The 26,230-nt window shown below is 40.9% G+C and overlaps 1 protein-coding gene across 4 annotated transcripts in view; it reads left to right on the top strand.

Annotated features, from left to right (window-relative positions):
* The first annotated feature begins 1,697 nt into the window (after window positions 1-1,697).
* The window catches only part of UBR2 (ubiquitin protein ligase E3 component n-recognin 2), a 102,288-nt gene continuing 77,755 nt past the window's right edge, over window positions 1,698-26,230 (top strand). For 3 of the 4 annotated variants that reach the window (XM_037154721.2, XM_037154708.2, XM_037154717.2), the window contains exons 1-2: window positions 1,701-2,115; window positions 13,256-13,515. In XM_037154721.2, coding sequence (XP_037010616.1) covers window positions 2,038-2,115; window positions 13,256-13,515 — 338 coding nt within the window. In that variant the 5' untranslated portion in view covers window positions 1,701-2,037. Of the gene's footprint in view, window positions 2,116-13,255; window positions 13,516-26,230 lie in introns of all 4 variants that reach the window. The other variant, XM_053668356.1, reaches the window with a different exon arrangement.

Below are 26,230 nucleotides of genomic sequence, written 5' to 3'. Positions count from 1 at the left end.
TTAGATGAAAAAAGGAAGGCTACGCTAAGTGAAATAAAGGAAAATGTACAGGGAAGTAATAGTGATGGGAAGGAAACTGGGACTTAAATCAACCATTTGGAGCAGGAGGAAGAAAGAAACAACCAACTAGAAAAGGATGAAGAAACAAGAATTCAAAAAAAATGAGGAGAGGCTTAGGAACCTCCAGGACATCTTTAAACGTTCCAACATATGAATTATAGGGGTACCAGAAGGGGAAGAGGAACAGCCACGAGTGGAACACTTATTTGAACAAATAATAAAGGAGAACTTCCCCAATCTGGCAAAGGAAATAGACTTCCAGGAAGTCCAGGAAGCACAGAGAGTGCCAAAGAAGTTGGACCCAAGAAGGAACACACCAAGGCACATCATCGTTACATTAGCCAAGATTAAAATGAAGGAGAGAATCCTAGAAGCAGCAAGAGATAAGGGGACAGTCACCTACAAAGGAGTGTGCATAAGACTGTCAGCGGATTTCTCAAAAGAGACCTTACAGGCAAGAAGGGGCTGGAAAGAAGTATTCAAAGTCACGAAATCCAAAGGCCTACATCCAAGATTGCTCTATGCAGCAAAGCTTTCATTTAGAATAGAAAGACAGATAAAGTGCTTCTCAAATAAGGTGAAGTTAAAGGAGTTCATCATCACCAAGCCCTTATTATATGAAATGTTAAAGCGATTTATATAAGAAAAGAAGATAAAAAAATATGAATGACAGCAAAGTCACAATTATTAACAACCACACCTAAGACAAAAATAAAAACCAAGCAAACAACTAGAAAAGGAACACAGCCACAAAAATAGAGATCACATGGATGGTATCAACAGGGAAGTGGGAGGGGAAGAGAGAGGGAAAAGGTACAGAGAATAAATACCATAAATAATAGGTAGAAAATAGACAGGGGAGGGTAAAAATAATATAGGAAATGTAGAAGCCAAAAAACTTATATGTATGACCCAGGGACATGAACTAAAGGTGGGGGGGAATGTGGGTGGGGAGGGTATGCAAGGTGAAGGGAAGTGAAGGGGGGAATGGGACAACTGTAGTAGCATAATCAATAAAATATATTTTTTAAAAAAGCAAAAAAAAAAGGAAAAGGAGTAAGTCTTAGAATTGGCTTGCTAGACTCCTTTTCCTTTGCCGCAATACATGTAATAAACTTTGATAGATGCTTATAACTAGCTTGGAAATGTTTTTCTTTTATAGCATATAAACACGCTGTCAAACCTTCAAAACTCTGGGTAATGTTCACTTCCATTACTCCTCTAAAGGATGAGGGGATGATAAAGGCAGGATTGTAAAACTGTAGGAATAGAACTAATCATTGATTCATTCAACAAGTATTTGCGTGCCTACCATATGCGAGGCTTTGAAAAGTACTTGAATGTGTACCACGTGTCAGGAAGTTTTACAATCTGGCCACACAAAAATGAACAAACAGGATTGGGGGAATAAAACTACAGTTCCCACAATATCTTGCTCTTCCGCCTCTTCCCAGATGGGCTCTTCTTTCCCAGATTCTTTTCCCATAATTCTACTAGTGCAGAAAAGGTCCGCCCACTCATCTGCCATTTGCGGGCTCTGTGGTTAGAAGATGCACTACAATTCCCACAATACCCCTGGGCTACCCTATAAGGACAAGTTCTTCTCGGCCGTGCGGAGGATGACTACAGTTCCCAGAAAGCTTTACTTCCTCTCTTGGGTGTTGTTGCCCCTTTCCTGGTGTGGGACACAGTTGAGAGAGAGTGTCTGGCCTGGGTGTTGTGTGTCCTTTCCCGGAGCAGGGACAAGGCAGATTGGACTGTTGGACGCTGAGACTAGGAAGAAGTGCAGGAGACCGACATCCCTCCTGTCTTGCTCACCTCGCGCTACTTTCCGTCTTGTACATCCACCGCCAACTGGACGGCTCTGGACAGACTGCCGGGGAAGAGGTGGCGATCTGGGCCACTGGGGCTGTGGCGAGGTCGCGGCCCTTGTGGCGGCGGTAGCAGAGTCAGCACTGGGGAGGAGGACGAGGGAAGATGGCGTCGGAGCTGGAGCCGGAGGTGCCGGCCATCGACCAGAGTTTGCTGGAATGTTCGGCTGAGGAGACAGCAGGGGTGAGTGCCGCGACCCGAGCGGAGACATCCGGTCCTCGAAGGCCGAGCCCCGTGGGGGCCCCTGATTCCTGGAAATCCCGGAGCTTCCTGACCCTGACTTGGGGTAACCACCGCGCCGGTATCCCCGGCTTCCCACAGTGGGAGCGGCCCGTAGAGGCCAGGGGTCCTGCCCCCTTCCTTCCCTCTTTATCTTCATGACAGCCACAGAGCTGCTCGGTGCGCCAGCCACCTTTACATCCCCTTCCTGCCCAGGAAAACCAGTAGCTCTTTTTTTATTATCCCTTTCTCCCATACTCCCATTAAGTCTCCAACAGAAGGGCCTTTGCACTTTATGCCAGGTCTTGCAAGGGGCGGGAGAAAGATTCTTCCTGGTGTTTTGGGTAACATCGCCCTACTTTCTCTTCCTGATTGCTTTTCCTGAGATGAGCAGAGCACTGGCTCCTCCACCGAAAAATGCCACCGTTTTAACTGAGCCCCTACCTTGTTTCTGGCGCTGTCCTGAACCCCAAAGGATGTAAAAGATAATGTTCTTCCTCTTTCCCCTCTTCAGTGTGTTTTTATACCTGATCAGTCAACAATGTTGATGAATGTATGGAAAGTAGTGTTTCGACACGTTTACAATGCGTGAGAAAGTAGTAATGGAGGCTGGGCAATTACAAAAATTTTTTTCTAGGAGTTGGGGTAGTTGGGGGAACAGATATTATATAACGTTGAGAGCAGATTTCAACAAACAAGTTCAAGTTACATTTGGTCACTGCATAATGGGGGCAGTTATCCCCCGAACTTAAACCATTGAAACACCATATTGTACTGAAACTGTAATGAGTATTCTTGTGAAGTAACAAAATTGTAAGATAATAAACTCATGGCTTCTTTCTTCAAAGACAGGGAACACCTATTAGAACAGATTGTTCCTAATGATTATGAATGGACCAAAACAACTCAGGCCTTCCTCTAAGGCCTTCAAGTTATTTTTTTTAAGATTTTATTTACTTTTAGAGAAGAGAAGGGAGGAAACATCAATGCTTGGTTGCCTCTCACACGCCCCCTACTGGGGACCTGGCTGGAAACCCAGGCATGTGCCCTGACTGGGAATCCAACTGGCGATCCTTTGGTTTGCAGGTGGGCGCTCAATCCACTGAGCTGTACCAGCCAGGGCTAAGGCCTTCAATTCAGAAAGCTACTAGGAAGGGAGTGATCTTTGATCACAGGTCAGTAACCTGAATGTTACGCACAAAATTTTAGCGGGGTACTGTGAGGCTGTTGGTCAGTGAGAAGTTACTTTGGATAAATTAATAAGGACACTAAAGTCAGTGGATGGAATAAATGACAGGAGTAGAGGTGAAATGTTTTAAAGAAACACATTGATGAATGATGTCTTTGCTTTTAAAAAATACGACTTTTTTAGGTCGGTTTTCACGTACTTTCTGCTTAACATGACAACCACCCAAGGATTTTCAGCCCCCATTGGCCTTCCATTTATCAAAAATATTTTGAAAAGAAAAATATTAAGTTAAAATACAGTTCAATGGTATTCATGATTTTCTATATTTATGTCATCTTATTGTCCATATTGGTAACTAATCCGTTATCTACCTCAAAGCAGATACTTCTTTTACCCCCACCAAATTTTGTGTGTGTTGGCCCCAGTACTACAGGTTATGCACTCTATTTTCCCAGTCCTAAAAGTGCATACTACCAAGTAGTTTAGAGCTTCAACTTGAGGTTCCTAAGAAAACTAGTTATAAAACTGGTACCAGAAATCCGTGTTCCTAGTTCTGTTCAGTGGAATTCTCAAGCAAATGCAGCAGGGGATATAAAGGGGGAAATTCAGTCAAAATGTATTAATCTGAACTTGATTGGAGTATGTGTAGATCACAGTCTGAGCTACAGTTCACTTTTGCTCTGTTTACTTTCAATGGCTTTCTGAACAATAAGATGAAAAAAATGTTTAGCCTGAAGTCCAACAAATTCCTTAAAGAAAATGCAACTAATATTTAAAAAGTGAGAGATTTATGGCCTGTGAAGTTAAAACATCATAACACTTAAAACTATTCTTTTAGCTTCATCTCTAGTACATTTCTTTATCGCAAATTAAAATGAACTAATAAAGTTTTCTGAGGTTAGAAGTATTTTAGAGAGAGTAAACAAGTAAAGAAAGCAACTGTCACACAGCCTTTAGACTCTGATACTGTAGCTTGTTGGGAACACATCCATGTAAAATTACTTAATAAACACCGGTGTCATCTTTCCCATACTTTATTTACACACGGCTTCTCGTCTATTAATACTGTAAGGGAGAAGCACTGTCTGTGATCCCATTTATCCTAACTAGTATGCCTCACAAATAAAAGCATGTAAGCCCTGTCTTCAGTACCTTTAAGTTTAGGATATCAGAGAGGCCCTCCCTTCTCGGTCTTCTCTTTTTCTTGGTAGAATTGATTCCACAAGCATGGTTTTCCCAGCATGTTTTGAGTCTATGTTGCAGGCTCCACAGATTTGATTATAATGTGTTCCAAAGGACGATCATGATTGAAGAAGTATGTATATTATTTTTTGCCAAGTATGAAAGAAATACATAATCATTATAGAAGTTTTATGTCTTGATTACTTTTTGCTTTAAAATTTTTAACAGCTTTATATATAATTCAGATCCACAGTGCAGTGGTTTTTGCTGTGGTCACAGAGTTGTGCGGCCATCACCACAGTCAATTTGAGGAGATTTTCATCAACCCCAAAAGAAATCCAATACTCATTTAGCAGTCAGTATTTTCACCTAAACTCCCAAACTCTGGAGTCATATTTTAGTATTTATCAATACTTCATTCCTTTTTATTGCAAAGTAATATTCCATTGTACGCATATACCATATTTTATTTATCCACTCATCAGCTGATGGACAATTGGGTTATTTCTACTTTGGGGATATTGAGTCATGCTATCGTGAATGTTTGTGTATCATTTTTTTGTGGGAACATATGTTTTTATTTCTCTTAGGCTTCCTGTTTTCCAAAGTGGCTATGTCATTTTACTACATTACCACCAACACAGTATGAGGGGTGTGGAATTCTCCAGATCCTTGTCAGCATTGTTACTGTCCTTTTCTTACAGCCATTCTGTTGGGTGTGAAGTGGCATCTGATTGTACTTTTGATCTGTGTTTCCCTGTAACTCACGATATTGACGTCTTTTTATGACTGTTTTGGCTATTTGGATATCTTCTTGGAAGTTTAAATTCTTACCTTTTGCCAATTTTGAAATTGGATTTTTTGTCTTTTATTATTGAGTTTGACATTTTTTTGATTTGTGAATGCTTTTTTACTTCATTTTTAGGACTCATGATTTGCTTAAATATTTCTTTATAATAATATAGTCTCAAACTCCAGTTCAGCACTAGCAATTGTTATTTTACAGTTAATTTACATATTGGTTATCCAGGTTCGAAAGCAAAATCAAATGGAGTTAAAGGATGGAATTTTAATTTGGTGTAGAATAATAATTAGATAATGTAATAAAAGCCAACCTCTAGGGAATCTTTCATTTTTGTGCTTGTTGTCCTTGTTCTCTATTCCCATGGCTTAAATTTAACGTTCAAAAAAGGAAAGCTCCTGGAAACATTGTCATCATGTGTTTACTTTAGTGAAATGAGTTGACAGTTTCTTTACTTCCCTGTGGAGGCCGTCTCATACGATAGCGTTTATTACTCTGTTGTGCACATTGGTGTCACAGCCACAGTGTCTTATAAGATAGCGCTTATCATCCTGTTTTGCACATTGGCATGACAGCACAGGTGCCTGAAATAAGGGCAGAATAACATGTAGCCAAATTAGAAATCTCAGTGGTTTTTCGGGTTGAACAGTTACACAATTAGCTTAAGTTAGTGAGAATATGAAAAACTATAGATTTTATTCTTTTGAGAAATACATGAGCCATTATTCCAAAAGGCAGTCAGAATTTTTCTCCCTGCTAACTTTTTCATCACAACTTTCTTTTCCCTTTTAATTTATGCTGTTGCAAGTCACAAATTCAATATCTCCAGTATAGAATTCTCGTGTAAAGGTACTTTGCTCTGTATATTGTTTAAATTTAATGCTGTTAAAATGCTTGTAAGAGATGCCAACTGTTACATGGTTTTGAATTTAGAATATATGTCCGCCTTTCTTGAACCAGATTTTTATATCTTATTAATAATTTATAATTATATTTAGAATGAAATGCTTGTTTTACTAATAACATATTTTATATAAGGTGGCTGATGTTTTTCTTAACCAAAAGCTGATATTAGTTTCTTAATTTTTTGTTTACGAAACCTGTGAACAGATTTCACCACTCAGTGTTGTGGAAGCTACAAAAAAATAATTTTAAAGAGCATTATCTTTTATTTTCCTTGTATTAAAATTCTGCAAGTGAAGTTAAGAGAAATGGGAACACAAAAATAAGAACAAAAGTTTCTTTTAAAACAAAATCTTTAACTGTGTTATAAATTAAAATTGCTTGAGGAATAATTTTCCAGGATTATGGAGATGAATTCTTTGAATCTTTTTTTTTTTATTTTTTTAAATTACAATTGACATTCAGCCCTGGCTGGTTATAGCTCAGTGGATCGAGTGCTGGCCTGGAAACCAAAGAGTTGCTGGTTCGACTCCCAGTCAGGGCACATGACTGGGTTTCGGGCCAGGTCCCCAGTAGGGAACATATGAGAAGCAACCACACATTGATGTTTCTCTCCCTCACCCTCCCTTCCCCCTCTCTAAAAATAAATAAAATCTTTTTAAGAATATAAATTACAATTGACACTCAATAATCTTTTTAAATTACAGATGACATTCAGTGTTATCTTACAGTGCTTAGATAATTATATAATTATGAAATGATCCCCCCAATAATTCTAGTACCCACCTGAATTCTTTGGCTCTTAATACTTAATTTTCTATTCATAAACAATAAATTACTTAGGATGATATGATTCTATCTTCATTCATGTTTTAAAGATTTTTTAAAACATATATTTTTAGAGAAAGGGGAAGGGAGGCAGAAAGAGGGAGAAACATTGATGTGTGAGAGGAACATCAATTGGTTGTCTCTTCCGTGACCCTAACTAGGGACCTATCCCACAACCCAGGCATGAGACGTAAACAGGAATTGAACCAGCAACCCTTCAGTTTGTGGGGTGACACCCAGCCCACTGAGTCACACCAGTCAGGGCTTCATTGGTATTTTAAATAGGCTTTGCTGACTTGGGTGGAAAACTGGACATTTACCCTTGGATGTAACCCTAAAAGTGTTTTCTTTAGTTCAAAGAATTAGATTCTCGTTTGCTTGGTTGATGACTCTTTTCCTTTTACTGTTGACTACTTGTATTTTTTTGTCCTTTTGTTGTCCTTTTATAATTACTGAACTGTCTTTGTGTATAATTTTGACTTACAGTCACTGCTCTAAAGTAAGAAAGAACCCTTAAACCTGTGGGATTGTCTCCCAAGAAGTGCTGTTTAAAAGAATTTAGTCTCTTACCTACTTGCATAAAGCTTCCATCCAGCCACTTAGCTAATGAAAAAGTTTTTTACATTTAAGAAAAGTTCCCTGAAATGTGAAATTGACTAGAAAGTTAATATATGAAGTTTGTCCAGAAGGTATCCAGCCATGTAATTTGAAAAATAGAGACATTTATTGAAGAAGATACAAGAAATATAGTACATAGGACAATGACGCCCTCAGTCCCCTTCAAAGTAGGTATCATGGGACCTCATACAGTTCTCCCAATTGCCATCAGCTGCCCATCATATGTTCTAGAATGTCATCAATGGTTTGAAATCTCTTCCCTTTCAAAGGTGATTTCAGTTTTGGGAAAAGCCAAAAATCACAAGGTGCAATGTCTGGGCTATAGGAGGCCAGAGGCACCTGGGTGATTAGATGTTTCACAAAAAAAACTCTGCACAAGACATGATGCATGAGCAGGCGTGTTGTCATGATGAAGCTGTCAGTCACTAGTTGCTCATAGCTGCAGTCTTCTGAATCTCTGAATACTTTGTGTGGAGGAATGTTTGAGCTAAATGCAAAATTTGATGGAGATTTGTTGCTCAACTCACTCAGTCATTTTGAATGTGACAGCCACACAATACACATGCTCACTCAACAGTATCCTCCGCCCCCACTGACTAGGACAGTGAAGTTGTCATTGTTCACACGTGCACATTCCAGTTCACTCTGGCTGCCAGGTTATATCAGTGTTGCATAAACTATTCTCATTATATTAACACTGGTTGAACTTTTTGCCGACAGACTTCGTATACACCACCTCATGAATACTAAAATCTCTTTCCATATGTTATTTTTAGAAGCAAGGAAGTGGGCTGAAGATTATACAGTAGTTAAAATGAAGATCTTACACTGTTGTTTTGGTGTTAGTTATCACTTAAACATAAACTCTTCTTTAACGAGGATGGCATTTGGAATTTAGGTTGTAATTTATAGGTAAACACTGGACCTGTACCTTAGAACTGCATTTTTGTAGAAGTGCGGCAGTTATGTTTTCTGATTTTAAATTTTTACTTGGTTTAGAGCCAGAATGAGTTGTAATTACACCCAGTAGTGTGGAAGACAAATAAACATGCAGACTGAATTGGCAGGGGAGGCAGGGGTGAATGACAGAATACAGGGAAAAGACTTAAGGAAATAGGGAACAGAAAGGAGGTGGTTTGAAAGATGCTTTACCTAGGGCTTATTTGGTTTAGTTTTTAAAGACGGCAGGACTGGACCTGCTTTATGTCTGTTTTCATTAAAACTACATTGAGAATCTTTCTACAATATTAGTGTAATGTGACAGTAGTGAAAACATATATTTCCACTCCATTAACAGATTAAATGCTCACTGGAGCCACATTCTGTTCTAGATCTGGGGGATATGGAAATGGGAGATGGAGGTGAGGAATGGGCTAAGAAGACATTTTAGAGTAAGTGAAACTGAGATCTGAAAAATGAGTAGATAATACCCTGATAAAGCAGAGAGAGCAAAGCCATTACAAGTCTGGGGGAGAAGATGGAGCGTATTGATACAAGGCAAAGGACCTTGTCAGTCATATCAGGGGAGTTGACTTGATTCTCAGTACAAAGGGATGCTGAACGACATGAACAGATTGGCATTTGGAAGATTCGCTGTGGTAGTAAGTAAGGTTGGGAAATTGACAGTAGAAGGGTAAGACAAGTGGAGATCATCAGTTAGGACATGGTTGCACTAATTCTGGTGAAAGATGGGAATAGAGGGTTTGGACTAAGGTAGTGGAGATGGAGAGAAAGAAATGGATGGATTCAACAAATATTTTTTTAGTATATTTTATTGATTATGCTATTATAGTTATCCCATTTTTTTCACCCCTTTATCCCCCTCTGCCCAGTACCCCCATTCCCTCCAGAATTCTCCCTCTTAGTTCATGTCCATGGGGGTTCATATATATATATAAGTTCTTTGGCTTTTCCATTTCCTATACTATTCTTAACATCCCCTTGCTATTTTGTACCTACCATTGATGCTTATTCCCTGTACCTTTTCCACCATTCTCCCTCCTCCCCCTCCACACTAATAACCCTCCATGTGATCCTCATTTCTGTGATTCTGTTCTTGTTCGAGTTGTTGCTTAGTTTGTTTTTTATTTAGGTTCAGTTCATAGTTGTGGGTTTGTTGACATTTTACTGTTCCTACTTTTGATCTTCTTTTTCTTAGTCAAATCCCATTAACATTTCATATAATAAGGGCTTGGTGATGATGAACTCCTTTAACTTGACCTATCTAAAAAGCATTTTATCTGCCCTTCCATTTTAAATGATAGCTTTGCTGGATTAGAGCAATCTTGGATATAGGTCTTTGGATTTCATGACTGTGAATACTTCTTTCCAGCCCCTTCTTGCCTGTAAGGTTTCTTTTGAGAAATCAGCTGGTAATTTTATGGGAACTCCTTAATAGGTAACTGTCTCCTTTTCTCTTGCTGCTTCTAGGATTCTCTCCTTATCTTTAATCTTGGATAATGTAATTATGATGTGCCTTGGTGTGTTCTTCCTTGGGTCCACCTTCCTTGGGACTGTCTGAGCTTCATGGACTTACTGGAATTCTATTTCCTTTGCCAGATTGGAGAGGTTTTCTTTCATTATTCATTCAGATAAGTTTTCAATTTCTTGCTCTTCCTCTTCTCCATCTGTACCCCTATGATTCAGATGTTGAAATGTTTAAAGTTGTCCCAGAAGTTCCTGAGCCTCTCCTCATTTTTTTGAGTTCTTGTTTCTTTGTTTTGTTCTTGTTGAATGTTAATTTCTTCCTTCTGTTACAAATTGTTGATTTGAGCCCCTTGTTCCTTCCCTTCACTTTTGGTTTCTTGTATATTTTTCATTATTTCACTTTGTATAGCCTTCATTTCTTCCTTTATTTTGCATCCGTGCTCAATCATTTCTGTGAGCATCCCAATTACTAGTGTTTTGAACTCTGCATCTGATAGATTGGTTGTCTCCTCATTGCTTAGTTCTTTTTCTGGAATTTTGATGTATTCTTTCATTTGGGCCACATTTCTTTGTCTTGGCACATCTACTACATTTTAAGGGGCGAAGCCTTAAGTATTTGCCAGGGCAGGACATCACAGGTAGCTGTGTTGTGATGCCATGGGTGGGGGAGGGGTCAAAGAGGGAACAGTGTGGCTTGCTCACTTCTAGCCCCACTCTTAGTCACTTCCCCCATAACCAAGAAGCAAACTGTGCTCTTTAGATGCTGCCCTGGTGCTGATTCCTGGGTGGATAGGCTTTTGTACATTCTAGGACCCCATGGGTCCCTCCAATGAACTCTTCCCTGAGACTGGCAGTTTCTTCTGCCACCACCCCACAGGTTTTTACAGCCAAAGGTTTTGAGGCTATATTTTCCTGTGCTGGAACCCTGGGTTGGTTTGTCTTGCTCCCCACTTCCTCCGGTTTATCCTCGTGTGAGAACGTGGAGCCATCCGGTCTGCCAAGCACTGCCTTTCTATGCCTCCTCTCCACCCCAGCTACCAGTCACCTCCTCCCCTTCTGCCAGCCTGAATGAATGTTTCTTCAGTTCCTTGGTTGTTGGGCTTCCATACAGCTTGATTTCCTGGCAGTTCTGGTTGTTTTTGTTTGTAAATTGGTTGTTATCCTTTTGGTTTTGTGAGGAAGCAAAGCATATCTACCTATGCTTCTGTCTTTGCCAGAAGTCCAGATTCAACAAATATTTAAGAAGCCTAATGGACAAGACTTAAATTGGATGTTGGAGTGAGGAAGAAGCAATATTTTCAGGGTTTTTTGGTTTGGATACTTGGGTAGAGGTGGTATCTAAAATAGGGGAATGTGGGCCCTGGCTGGTGTAGCTCAGGGGATTGAGCACGGGCCTGTGAAGCAAAGGGTCTCCGGTTCGATTCCCAGTCAGGGCACTTGTCTGAGTTGCAGGCCAGGTCCCCAGTAGGGGGCGCATGAGAGGCAACCACACATTGATGTTTCTCTCCCACTCTTTCTCCTTCCCTTCCCCTCTCTCTAGAAATAAATAAAATATTTTAAAGAAATAAATAAAATAGGGAAATGGGGGGGAACAGCAGGGTTTGGGTGGGTATAGAGGTATCATTAGTTCAATTTTGGACATGTGGAGTTGGTATCTGAAAGGGAAATCTCCATCTCTTCTGTCTCTCCCTACACTTACACCTATACCCTGGCCACCAACGGCGTGTATATGTGGTGGCAGGTGGCAGGGTTCTGCACACCAAGCAGTTCTGTAATTCTCTGAGACACCAACTGGGTGTCCTAAAATTCAATTCAATTCTGATACTGTACACCTAGAGATAGCATCAGATCCCACAGACTAAGGGCTCAGTCCCACAAGACTGCCCCCTTTACCGCTGTCCTCAGGTTACCCACAAGTTCTGTCTGACTTGGCTGCAAATCAGGGGTTGCCAATGATCTTTTCTTTAGGCTCAGTCATTTGCTAGGGCATCTTCTAGAACTCTCAGGGAAGCAGTTTATTTACTAGATTACTGGTTTATTATGAAGTGATACAACTCAGTGATTGCCAGACAGAAGAGATGCAGAGAGCAAGGTACATGGGAAGGGCTACAGCACTTCCTGTGCTGGCACCTCCGTGTGTTCAACCCAGAAGCTCTCTGAACCCCAACATTTAAGGATTTTTGTGGAAGCTTTGGTACGTGGGCATGATTGGAGACTGCGAATTCCAACCTTCCAGTCACTGGGTTGGTTCCCCTGGCAACCAGCTCCCCAAAGGGGATTGTTAAAAATGACAAAAGACACTCCTTTCACCTTTATCCCACTTAGAACACAGAAAATTTCAAGAGTTTTAGGAGTCTGTCAGGAATGGGAGGAAGACCAAAGCTATCTAAATATAATTATCACAGGTAGTTGGACATAAAAGTTTGGGGACAGAGAAGAGCAGCCATTTTTTTGGTTTGTTTTTAGCAGGGAGAGCAAAGAGGAAAGGGTTTATAGTGAGGTTTATCAGGATAAGAAGCCATATTGATGGAACAAAGTCTCTTGTGGACTCACATTCATGAGAATGGTGTATCATCTTACTTATTAATCAATCAGAAACGTAACAAATGTATTGGCTGTTTGTGTTCACTGCACGCTGTCCCTATGAGCAAACTGACGAAGTGAATCCAAATCACAATCAGAGCATCAGGGCGATCACTTCGTTAAGAAGGTATGTGAATGCCTAATCACCATGATGTATACCTGACACTAATACAGTGTTTGTCAACTATAATTGAAAATAATTTAATGAAAAAATAAAATTTGAACAAAGCATTAGCAGGGAAGTCAGGTGGGCTCCTTGAGTAGCGATCTGTGTGATGACTTGTTGTGGCCATTTTCCTGTACTGCCTGCGGCGGTTTGCTTCTGGAGTCAGGAGAGGGGCTCATTTCACTTCGATTTTACTTAAACTTTAAGTAGAGTTCTAAAATAGTTTGGGTTTTATAAAGTTCTAAATTTCACCCTTTTTGAAAAGAAGACATACAGTGATGAGTGTTGTCAACAAAATAATTTATAATTCTTACTGTTATTTTTATACCTAAAAGAGAGTAGATTTATTCACATTGGTAGTTTATTGACATTGTTTAAAACTTTTTCTTTTTCCTTTTTTTTAAAGAAATGGCTGCAATCAACTGACCTCACTAGAGAAGTCTACCAGCATTTAGCTCACTATGTACCCAAAATCTACTGCAGGGGTCCCAACCCTTTTCCACAGAAGGAAGACATGCTGGCACAGCACGTCCTGTTGGGGCCTCTGGAGTGGTACCTGTGTGGTGAAGACCCTGCCTTTGGATTTCCAAAACTCGAACGAGCAAACAAACCTTCTCATCTTTGTGGCCGTGTTTTTAAAGTAGGAGAGCCTACATACTCTTGCAGGTAAAATATCATCATTCTCTTTCTCAGAGGCTCTTGTATTTCACATTTTTTCCTGAAATCTTACATCTTTTTAAAAAAAATTATGAAGTATAATATTTATGTAAAAGTACTCACAGCAAGTAGATGCAGTGTGATAAGTGATTCTGAAACCCACTTCATGTGATTATTTTCCAGGTCACCGGCATTCCAGAAACCTACTGTATGCCTTCTTCCTAGTCCATAATTAACTCCTACCTTGACTCTTGTGTAATCACTTGCTGCTTTTCTTGATATTTTTTAGTTACAGTACTTCACTTTGATGTTCAAATTGTTTCACATTTGGTCTGTGGGGGCCCGGTCACACTAGCTTCTTTATCCTTTTCACGGGCCTTCACTAATACGTGAGTGCTGCTTTGCTTTCTGGCTCAAGACGTCCACAGCTCACTCTTTGCTTACTCTGACCCATATATAGGATCGTGTTACCTGACCAGACCAGGTCCGAATGCTCAGTAGTTGCCAGCTACAAGATGATTTTATGAGAAGGAGCTTTATTGTGAGCCAGCAAGCAAGGACAAGCATCTAGTCCACCTTTATTAGGGGAAATCATGCACAGACATCAAGGTAGACTGTGTGTCGTTGCCTGTAGAGGTGCTATGTCAGTGCTTTATGCGGTCAGGAGACATATGTCATGTATTCAAAAATGGTGGAGAATCTCCGCCCCTGGTGATTAAACAAAATCTGTTTGACACAATCATGGTATCTGTTCATTATCACTTAGTATAACTAGATAATCCATTGTGTGAATGTACTATTAGTAGAGACATTGCATAACTTTTTTTGTAAGTTTTTCTGTCATTTGGGGGAAGGCCTCTGAGTGTCTGTGGGTGGTTAGAATACCAGTAGAGATATTTTTATATATTGAAAGACTGTTAGATCTAGTTTTTTTCCTGTCTTTACAAAAACCTCTTTGAGTCCTTAGTTGATATTTGGAGCAACAGAGCTAGTTTGCCCTCATGATTTACTCATAGATGAGGAAACCGAGGCTCATTTGTCCAGTAACGTTTTTTGGTAGCAAAAGGAACTGGTTTCTAAGCATTCCTTGGTGTGCCGTGTGTTTTCATTTTCAGTCTGGAGCATTTCCTCAGGGGTTCTTTATTTTGTAACCTTGACTATATATTTTTTGGTTACCATTTAGTCCCCTTACGCCCCTGTCCCCCCAGCAATCACCACACGGTTGTCCACGCCCATGAGCCCTTTTTCCTTTTTGCTCAGTCCCTCTACCCCGACTCAGTTTTTCTTTGATTTTCCTTATCTTGATACTTTTGAAGATTACAGGCCTATTATTTTGTAAATGTCTGTCAGCTTTGTCCGATATACTTCATGATTAGGGTCAGGTTGTATCTTTCACAGGAATGTCACAGAAATCACCTATTCTCATATGATTTTGATTTGTCTAATTGGCGATGTTAACTTGGACTGCTTGATGAAGGGGATACTGCAAGACTTCACTGTAAAGTTACTCTTCTCTCTCTAATCACTAAGTACTTGGTGGAGAGGTATTTCAAGACTATTAAAAACATATGCTGTTTCTTACCAAACATTCTCTCTTTCTATTTATTTACATTAGTGTATTCATGGGGTCCCATTCGTGGGGGGGGCTGGTTTTTGGTGTGTTTTTTTTAGATTTCCTTATTTATTTTTAGAGAGAGGGCAAGGGAGGGATGAAAGAGAGGGAGAAGAACATTAATGTGCGAGAGAAACATTTATCACTTGCCTCCTGGGGACCTGGCCCACAACCAAGGCACGTCTTGCCCTGACCAGGAATTGAACCAGTGACCTTTGGGTTTGCAGTACGATGCCCAGCCCACTGAGCCACATCAGTCAGGGCCCATTGTTCTTGTGCTTAAATTGTTCTAGGTTTGACGCATGAGAGGCCCTTCAAAGCTGTCATCTTTGTTTTTTTTTCATGTCCCCATCATTCTTTGAGTATTCCTTTTTCTTTCAGACACGAGATGTTTGGGCTATATCTTGGATGTTTTCCCTTCCCCAGCCCTGAAATCAGCCATTTCTCCAAGAGTCCTGCTTTCCTTTTCATAGTGTTCGGAAGTAGGATATCGGGTGTACTTGTTGCCACTGGATATGTCACTAACCCCGGCCCTCTCAGTGGACCTCGATCTGTATAGGTAGTTATGGAGAGAGTTACTGAAAGCCCTGCATTTGCAGTGATCTCTGCAGTTGCAGTCCAGCACCACAGGATTCTTTCTCGTTTTCTCCCTTTGCATATATGAAGCTTCCTCCTAACGAACCTGATTCCCAGCCTAAAAATATTTACTTATTTGATCGCTCACCTGGATGAAACCATTCTCTTGCTGCTTCCACTGCTGCTGCCACCACCCAACTCTGCATAAGCGCCCTCCTTTGCCTCATTTGGGCTTCACACTCTGTTCTGGACCATAGCGGCCTTCCTCCCACTCCTTGTTAGGGCAGATTTAACAAGCCTTACTTTAAAATGCATGGCCTTTCATTCAAATCGTGGCCTTACTAGTATCTCAGCTGTGTTCTATCTTGATCAGAATTTCAGAGTCCTCTCATTAGACCGTAGGCGTCTCTGTGGTACTCAGTTCCGTAGCAGCCGCTCTCTCAGTGAATACAGAGTGTCGCTCTGTGCGTGTGCACCCCAGCCTTCGGCCAACAACTCACTGGTGACCCCCACAATGACTGCTGCCCCTCTCGGGCCCCTTCCATCTGTCTGGTGCCCTGACCCTCAGCTATTTTCACTTGCCCCAAACTGATCTGGTCTCAGATCAGCAGAGCCTTCCTGCACTGCTTAGGCTGCAGCTCATTGTGCCCTAGGTGGGAATTTACACCCTTAGTGAGAGACGGGACTCTCATTGTGCCATCATGGGACTCAGCTCACGGGTTTCCCTTCTCATAGTTATTGCAGTCTAGTGCTGCCTGTTCATGCCTGGGTATAGGTGCCTCGTGTGGTCATCTACTTTTATGGTGGCATAACAGTGGGAGGGCTAGTTCAGCACCAGTTACTCTATTATAACTGGAAGTGGAAGTCCCTTTTTTCATTCTTAAATACTAGTCTGGTGTTTTTTTCACTCCTTTAAATCTCACTAAAATGAGGGGAAAACTAGGGAAGTACTGAATTTTCATGCAGCTTAATTTGTTTAGTTCTGAATTCTAAGATATTCTTTATTGTTAAAATACTAGTATATGAAATAAAGGTAATGAACTAGGTAGTTTTGTTTTTCAATGTTTATACCCAAAATACCAGCAGCCTTTTTATTTTTGATCGTTTTACTGATCCCTGAAACTCTGAGACGTGGCAGTGTCTACACAGTAGCATTCGGACTCCTAACCAGAAAATCAGGTTGCACCCAAGACTGCTTTCTGTGCCACAGAGTACGTACAAAAATGTTAAAGAATCATAATTAGGCTGGAGAAAGAGCTTTTGCTGACACAATTGCAGCCTTGGCCTGAACCCCTTTCTCCCTCTTTACCTTGTTCAACTGTTGTATAGGTTGCTGTTCCCAACTGCGGGTGTTTGTCACGTGTAATGGTGCTTCATGTGCATTAGGTGCTCAGGAAAAGTTTGTTGAGGTGTCTGTTACATTCTTCAAAACACAGAGGACAGGTTGATTTTTCTCTTAATATTTATTTTACAGAGCAGGAAAGGGAGGGAGAAAAACATCGATGTGTGAGAAACATGGACTGGTTGCGTCTTGCATACCCCCAACTAGGGACCTAGCCTGCAACCCAGGCATGTGCCCCAGCTGGGAATTGAACTTCTGAGCCACACCAGCCAGGGTGAGGACAGTTTTAAAAATGTTATTTTGCTGTTCCTACACCTGCCCACAGCCTCCCCCCCCCCCCACTATACTTACCTTGGCCTGAGGGGAATATTTTAGGATTTCCCTCCTTTCAGATTTCTAGGCCCTGTCTTTCTGAGCCATTAGGGCAGAAAAGGAAAATCAGTTTTAAAGTGAAGCCCACAGACCACCCCAATCATTCACCAACCCAACCACCTAGTTCAGCCAGATTGTTGAGTCTTGGGGCAATGAAGAAGATGGGCTCCTTAAGTGAGGCCTACATTGCAACCAGTCACTCAGGTAATGAGGTTGTAGGCAAATGGCCCTATGAAAACAGAAGGAAGAACACATATTAATTCACACAACAACCCACAAACCAGTCTCTGAGTTTGCAAGAACTGCCTTTTGGAGAGACTTCTAGTTGCAAGGCCTTTGCCTCAATGACATCTAACAGTGGCAATTTGACAGGTCCTTTGTGCCCATAAATTGAACATCTTTGGTAATGTTACACACCCAATTTCAACTTCCAAATGGAAACATACTTTGAAGATAGCTGCACTGGTCCAGTGTCCAACCCTAAGCATTGGGATTTTCCTTCAACCATAGATCACCCTCATTGTCATTAAAGGGACTACATTAACTCCAATTTTAACTTTGCCTATTTATTTGCATAAACCCACCAAGAGCAGCCATGCACCATAATGATAAAGCTTTAACTCTGCTTCGTTGGAACTCACACAGGGAACCCTTAGGTTGACTTCTCAGTCCGCCCCTTAGGGCATAGAAGCAGAGCCACACATCTGCCATCTGGCTTCACCTGTACCAGTTGTCTCACTCAAGTCCTTGAGCCTCCATTGTGCCTACAGGTTCCTTTTTAGCTCTTTCAGGAAAGCAACCTTCGTTCCTTCCCTGGAAAGACCGCCACAAACCACACAGCTGACCAAGGTACCGGGCTTTTACTTGTGGGCTTTCACTTGTGGGCTTTCACTAGCTTCACAAGTCAGTCTCAGTTCCTCAGGGCTTTCTGGTGACAACCCGAACCCAGACATGCCTCCTTCAGGTGCAACATACCAGCCAAAATCTCAGTTAACAAATGAACCATAAATGACTGGTTCTATTGATTTTATGCTAAGAAACTTTATGTCATCACTTTCTCCTTCAGAATGCCAAATTCTGGAGGGATCAAGTAGGGAGAAAAATATAAAGCGTGAAAGAAAATCTTTGTCCTTCCAGTAGCCACCAAAACTACATTCTTATGTCTTGAACTTTCCTGTTCACGTTCCCAAATAGTGCGAAGTTTTAGCTTTCCCAGGGAAACCTCAGTTGCTTTTCAGAGCAGATACAGTGCAAAATTCTAAGAACAGAGTTCCAGAAGAACACACAGGTAGAAGCATTCTCTGTGCCCAAGTGTCCACTGGCGCCTGGCAGAGATGTGCCCCTTTGCCTCAGGCTGAAACACTCATCAGCCCTGAAGGACCCTTCCTGGGTCCTGGGTGGCAAAGGCTTTCTCCCCAACCGGTACAGGCGACCTTGCCTAGGTCTTCTGATGGGGAGGATTTCTGATCAGAAACAGAAAAATTCATGTAATTCATATCTCATTCCCGTAAAAGCAGAAAACAGGTAGCTGAGGTTTTCTTTCCTTCAGGTTTAAAACTTTCTCAACCTTTGTACATATCCATATTTAACCATAGTACACTTAAATCCTTGTTCTTTTTCACACTGGGAAGGACTGCAGTCAAACTCAGTATCTGGCAGTTAAAGTCCCCAGCACATGCATCTTGCACTTAAAGTCCCTAGATTCACAGGGACATCCTGCAGCTTTGTGAAGCTTAGACTCTGCAAACACCCTACAACTGGGATGGTCACCCTGGAACCCCAGTTCATGACCTTTAAAACCAGAGCTATCCCTTTCAGAACTAGTTGCACAGAGAACTCGACTGGTGCAGTGCCCACAGAGCAGCAACACACAGCATACAACCTGAGGAGCATGCTGAGCCTACCACCTTACCCAATCCAAGATGGCAGACCTCTCAACATGACCCATTATCCAAGATGGCAGCACCCATGTACACCTTATCCTCCATTTTACCCAAAATGGCGGCACACTCACATGGCTTGCTGTCCAGTCCCCAACATGAGTGTGAGCTCAGCACATGGAGCCTAGGGGTTTTCTTTCTCCCCAAACCTGCTCCTTTACACCATTCTGGCATTCTTGTTGACCAGAGCTTTGAGCTGGGGTGCAGGGACATTCCCACAGCCATGCTTCAGGGATCCATCTACCCCAGGTGGCCGGAATCTGGGTACAGGTTCCTTTGGTCCCATCTGGGCTCTCCAAGTCTGTAAGCAAGCAGACAGGAACAACCTGGAAGCGTCATATGAACCAAACTATTTTCCACAACTCCGTTATTCCAAAATAGCACTCAGAAACAAATTTTTAGCCAACTCATCTTACTTCTTCAGTCCCTTCCCGGATTACATTTCCATTTTACCTTCCAGGTGGGATTATGCTGATGCCCTCACAAGGGGTGCAGAGAAATTCTCAGAGACTCTGGAAATTCCAGTCTCACTCTGCCACTCTTGAGGGGGTTGGTCTGCCACAGGCAATTATCAGCCACACCTTGGGCTCCCTCACCCCTCCAGCTCTTCTACTGTGTGTTTTCGGGGTTTTTTGTGGGGTTTTTTTTTTTGCCTGCCACTGATATGAGCTGTGGTTCTCAATGCCAGAGTTTGGTAAAAAAGAAAGGAACTATTTATTCAGAAGTTATACAGGCTTAGTGTAATGGCTTAATGTTGCCATTAAATCCCAAAATCCCTTTAAAACACCCACAAACACAAATACAGTCCTGCCTCCCCTTGCCAAACCAGGCCAGTCAGGGATACCAGATATCAGGAAAAGAAATAGAAGTCCTTAGCTGTCATTCATAATCTAAAACCTCATCCAAATGGTGGGCCAGTGGGAGTCCTGCAAACTGCTGAGAGAGAGCTCCGGTTGGCTGCTGCATCTCTCTTTCCTTCTAAGCAGCATGGTCAAGAGACACCCCTGTCCACTCCCCAAACCATGTGGTTAAGCCCCAGCTTGGCCACCAGGCCTGGGTTTTAATCCTGGCGTGAATCTTCCTGTGTAACCCCATTTCCTACTACTCCCACACTGGGTCACACCTGTCAGTACTCTGGTTTCTTTTGCCTTTCTGGGCTGCCTTTGTTAGTCTAGGCAAGTGAAGTCCCGTGACGAACAAGCTGCTCTCGCAGGCGCAGGAAGCCCCTCTAGCTACATCACATCATGGATTAGAGCCATGCCCATGCCCCTGGCTCTGAGCTTGGAAACAGCTTTTTAACTTTATTAAAACACTGGCCAAGTTCTTCAGATAGGCAGAGTAGCTCTCAATGGCCCTGCTCCGCTTCCCTCCTCCCCAAAGTGATAGCTGTGGGGGTTTTCCCTATTTGGGGGACCTTCAACTCAACACCGTTACAGTATCTCCATGCTGCCTCCCACAGTGGCCGCATGAATCTGCATTCTCACCAACAGGGTACAAAGGCCCCTTCTCTACACATTTTTGGTTCTTTCTTATAGATTTTCATCCCGTTGGTTGTCTGGTCTCGCATGCTGTCCAGTATATCCATTAGGGGCCTTAGCATATTGGTCACAGCTGTTTTAAAGTCCAGTTCTAATAATTCAAACATTCTGCCATATCCAAATTTGGTTTTGATGCTTGCTCTGTCTCTTCAGACTTGATTTTTCAGTTTGTTCAGCTTTTTATTCTGTTAGGGCAGAATGGCAACCTCCAAACTGTACATGTCAGACTAGAGACTGGAAGTCTGCACTCAGTTTTTTAAGGATATTTTCCTACATATAAAATTCTAGGTTGACACTTTTTTCCTTTTCAACATTTTAAAGATCTTGTTTCATTGTTTTCTGACCTCTGTTATTTCCGGTAAGTCGGCTTTCATTGGCATATGTCTGTGCGCCCTTGTATCAAATGTGTTTTTTTCTAGCTGCCTTCAAAATTTTTACTTTATCTTTGGATTTGGGCATTTTCCACTATAATCTGCCTAGCTGTGTATGTTCCTTGTGTTTATCCTCTTCGGATTCCTTGAGTTTCTTGGATTTGTGCATTGTTGTCTTTAACCAAATTTGAGAAGCTTAGGCTATTATTTCTTCAAATATAATTTCTGCCTGATTTGTTTAACTTCTGGTACTATAGTTACACAGTGGTCTAATTGAGATCTGAATTAGTATAGCAGAATGTATGTAACTTACATGTAAAATCAATACAAATACATAATATGAATATATTTACATATAGATAGATAGTACTCACACTAAACATTTTATAAACAGGATACAATATCAAGTAAGTTTGGAAATGACTGCTTTCAACAAAGCCCCAAGATTTCAGGGATCCTTGACTGCATTTGCCAATCCAACACACTTGAATACCGTTTTACTGAGCACTATAACTGCACACCTTTGTCTTTCCTGTTAAATGATGGACTCCTGAAGGGTAAAGCTCTGTCGTGGCTTTGCTTGCTTGCTTGCCTGCCTGCCTGCCTTCTTTCCTTCCTTCCTTCCTTCCTTCCTTCCTTCCTTCCTTCCTTCCTTCCTTCCTTCCTTCCTTCCTTCCTTCTTTTTTTTATCCTTACCTGAAGATATGTTTATCGCTTTTCACATAGAAAGAAACATCAGTCGGTTGTCTCCTGTAGGCACCCTGACCGAGATTCGAATCGGCAGTCTTGTCGTGTACAGGGTGATGCTCCAACCAGTCGAGCCACCTGGCCAGGGCAGGCTTTGCTTTAGTTTATAGTTCTATAAAAATATAAAGACGATGGCTCTCAGATTGATTTTTTAATCCAAACATATTGTCTCTGAGAGGCAAAGTATAAAACCAAAGTTAATAAAAATAGGAATAAAAGCAGTAGAGAAATACACATGAAACAAAAAAAAAATGATACGAAAGAAAGTTCTTTGTATTTGACAAATAGAATTTTTGATAGAAAACATATGGGACATGCCCCAGCTGGTGTGGCCTGGTTAGGCATTGTCTTGCAGATAGAAAGATCACAGGTTCAATTCCCAGTCAGGGCACATGCCAGGTTGCAGTTCAGTCCTTAGTCAGAGTGCGTATGACAGACATCCAGTCGATGTTTCTCTCACATTGTTGTTTCTCTCCCTTTCTTTCTCCTTCCCTTCCCCTCTAAATAAATAAACAAATATTAAAATATTTTTAAAGGGTGAAAGTGAAAGTAGCATTCAGTGTTGGTTTTGCAGTGAGCCATTTTACTTTGTTTAATCTTTATAGTGTTTTTCCCCATTACCATTTAGTGTCCTTACACCCAACCCCCAGCAATCACCACGTTGTCATCCTTGTCCGTGAGTCCTTTTTCCTTTCTCAGTGAGCTGTTTGAGAGGCAGCATGCACCTGAGCAGTGGGAGTGGCACTGCTCTCACCATGTATTAGTGTTAGTGTAAATTTTATGTCTTCTTCCCCTGGCCGGTGTGGCTCAGGGTGACAGCCTGCAGACCAGAGGGCCACCGGTTCGATTCCCGGTGGAGCCACATGCCTGGGATCCCCAGTGGGTGGTGCCTTGTAAGAGGCAACCACACACTGATGTTTGTCTCCCTCTTTTTCTCCCTTCGTTCACCTCTCTCTAAAAAAAATAAATAAGTAAAATCTTTAAAAATTTTTCATGTGTACTTTAGTATGATTTACTAGGCTATATTTTGATTTTGGGAACAAAATTTTTCCATAGAAATTAATAGTAATTGCTCCTTCCCTTTATGCCGTTTCAGCTTACGAAAGTTCTCATGGTGAGGGAAGTCTGTCCCTGTAGAACAGGCAGTGAGGGTGGCAACGTGCAGTCTCGTGTCTGAGACTGGGAAGCTGTGCAGTGCCCAGCAGGCACTGAGTTGTTTAAGCCCAACTGACAATGAACTGTTAGCTTTTCTTTTGGTCTAGGAGTGCCTGAAAAATACTGTCGAGACTCTAACGATGCCATGAAGCAAAAAAGTTTGGCAGCCTCTTTAATGAAGATTATGATCAACTAAATGCTAAAAAAAAATGGAAAACTTAGATGAAGTGGATAAATTCATAGAAAAATGATAGGCATATTGAATACTTTATGTAAAAAATTGGAATTGTAGTTAAAGTTCTTCCTTCACCCAAATCCCATAACTGGTTTGACTGCATAGGTGAGAGCTGCCAACTTTTTAAGGAACAATTAATTTCTTATACAAGATGACATAGAAAATAAAGAGTTAAAAACTGCCTAACTCTTTACGCTGCTAGTAGAATTTTGATTGCAAACTCTGATAAATTCAAGAGGAGACATTATAAAGCCATTTCCCTTATTAATGTAGATTAAAGGACCCTAAATGAAATACTGGCTTTCTGACTCCAAGAATGCACTGATAGAGTGATGCATGATGATCAGATGGAGTTTAGTTCAGAAATCCAAAGATAGTTCACCTTTAAAATTATGAATTAATGTAATTCATCATCTTAACAGTTGAGAGAAGGAAAATATATTTTTCTGATCTGGTGCAAAAAAAAAAAGCAGTTTATAAATTTCATTAATTGTTTATGCTATAAATTCTTTTCTTTTTTTTTAAAGTTTGTTTGTTTGTTTATTTATCTATTTATTTATCTATCTTTAGAGGGGAAGGAGAGAGGGAGAGAAACATCAATGTATGGTTGCCTTTCGTGCATCCCTTGCTGGGAACTGGCCTGCAGGGAACCGGTCTGCAACCCAGGAACATGCCCTGACTGGGAATTGAACCGCGATCCTCTGGTTCTCAGGCCTGTGCTCAATCCACTGAGCTACACCAGCCAGGACAGTTTATGCTATAAATTCTTAACAGAGTATATATAAGGGAGCTTTATTGAATATTCGTGTATTGGGTTTTTGGAAACTTTTTCCTTCAGATCTTTTCAAAATCCTGAAAGTAGGGTGATGCTATAATGGACCTGACACGTCCTCATTGCTGAGCTCCGACAGTTACCAACGTACGGCAGCTCCTCTAACCTGTGCCCGGCTTCGCCCCCACCGCGCCAAGTTATTTTGAGGCAGGTTCCAGGGAGTGTGCCTTTTTTATCATTATTCATTATGTAGCTTTTTTCTCTACAACCATTAACATTCTAAAAAAACCCCACTTATTTCTTAATATTTTTAACAGCTAGCCAGAGTTGGAACTGTGCTGATTGACTCATAACTGTCAATTCAAAGTTCACATCCCTAATTTGGCTATTATTCCTCATTTTTCTCTGTTAATTATAATGGCTCCTCTCATTCTTTCTTTTCTCTCTCTTTTTTTTTTAAGATTTTTTTTAAATTTATTTATCTTTAGAGGGGAAGGGAAGGAGATAGGGAGAGAAATATCAATGTGTGGTTGCCTTTTGTGCATCCCCTGCCAGGAACTGGCCTGCAGCCCAGGCATGTGCCCTGACTGGGAACCGAACCCGATCGTCTGGTTCGCTTTTTTCTCTTTTTAAACTTATGTAATTAAGAAACCAAGTCATTGTCCTGTGGAAGTTTCCACATTCTAGATTTGGCTGACTGTGTCTCTATCCTCCTATTTCCTTTTAACAGGTAGTTAAGCTTAACTTGATTCTGTCATGTACTTGGGGGAGTGACAGTCACTGCATAATATTGGTGTGTAACATCTTAATTCTTTGTATCAGGAGGCACATGATGCTTGGCTACTTTGGTTTTGTTGAGACTGATTAGTGGTTCTGTGTCCCCAGCAGATGCAGCCGGTGTGTGATGTTTCAACAGTTACTGTTGCTTGTTACCTAGGTCAACATTTTCAACCATGTGCCTCGGGAATTTTTAACACAGGCAATACCTGACTATTTAGTCAGGGGCACTGACCTCTTTTGCCTTACATTATCAAATAAAAATATGACAACAGCCAACACAATACCCGTCTGGTGTGAAGGAATCAAGATTATACCTATTTTTTGGTCAGGCCGGCAAATACTTTTTGGTGTGCCACAGAATTTCAGTAATTAGTTTGTGTGTGCCACAAGATAAAAAAGGTTGAAAATCTCTGGCCTAGGTCATTATTTGATTAGGGAGTAGCAAAATGGTGATAATCTAACTTACCATTTCTTTTTTAGTTTATTAGTTTATTATTATTAAAAGAAACATGGTCCCTCATCAGTCCTTTGATTACCCTGAGGTACAGTCTATACAGGAAAGTCAAAATAAATGCATGGTTCTGTCTGGAAAAGCACGTCCTCAGTTAGCCCGCAGCGAACATGATACTTACTAGAGAGCCTTCGGGTATGTTTAATACCTAAAGCAAGACAAGGATGCCTACTATTATTGTTACTGTTTAACACATTACTGGAAGTCATCGTCAAAAGTATAGGGAAGAAAAATAAAAGGTACAAAAATTGTAAAGAAAGCTAGAAATGTCTATTTATAGACTGTGTGCTCATTTATCTTGAATACAAAGAACTCATGGAAAAAAACTTTAATAAAAGAAATAATCATGACATGATAATTTACTCTTATGAGAATGTTATTACTTGTAAAGTTTATCACTGAATTCCAGGTAATCTCTGTCAGAATTTTAGCTGTATATTTTTTGAGGAACTTTATAAACTTACCCTAAATGATGTGTGGAAGAATAAATAAGAGTTTGTGAATAGCTAAGGCAGCCTTAAAAAAGGAGAATAAAGGGGAACTTTTCTTACCAAATATTAAGACATATACTTCAAAGCCATAGAAATACAGTGTGCTGTGATGGAAGAATAAACAAATAGATCAAACATATTAAAGAGCTTAGAAATATAGAAGGATATTAGGCCAAAATATGGAAGGAACATAGACCGAAGGATACATGGAACTTATAACGGTTACTCCACAATCAATAAATGAAAGTTAGATATTTTAGTAGGTGGTGCTGGAGAAAATAA

This window comes from Artibeus jamaicensis, unplaced genomic scaffold (assembly GCF_021234435.1).
Source record: "Artibeus jamaicensis isolate MK-2021 breed Jamaican fruit bat unplaced genomic scaffold, CSHL_Jam_final contig_484, whole genome shotgun sequence".
NCBI lineage: Eukaryota > Metazoa > Chordata > Mammalia > Chiroptera > Phyllostomidae > Artibeus > Artibeus jamaicensis.
Note: the sequence above shows the minus strand (reverse complement) of the source record. Positions and strands in the feature narration are given on the sequence as shown.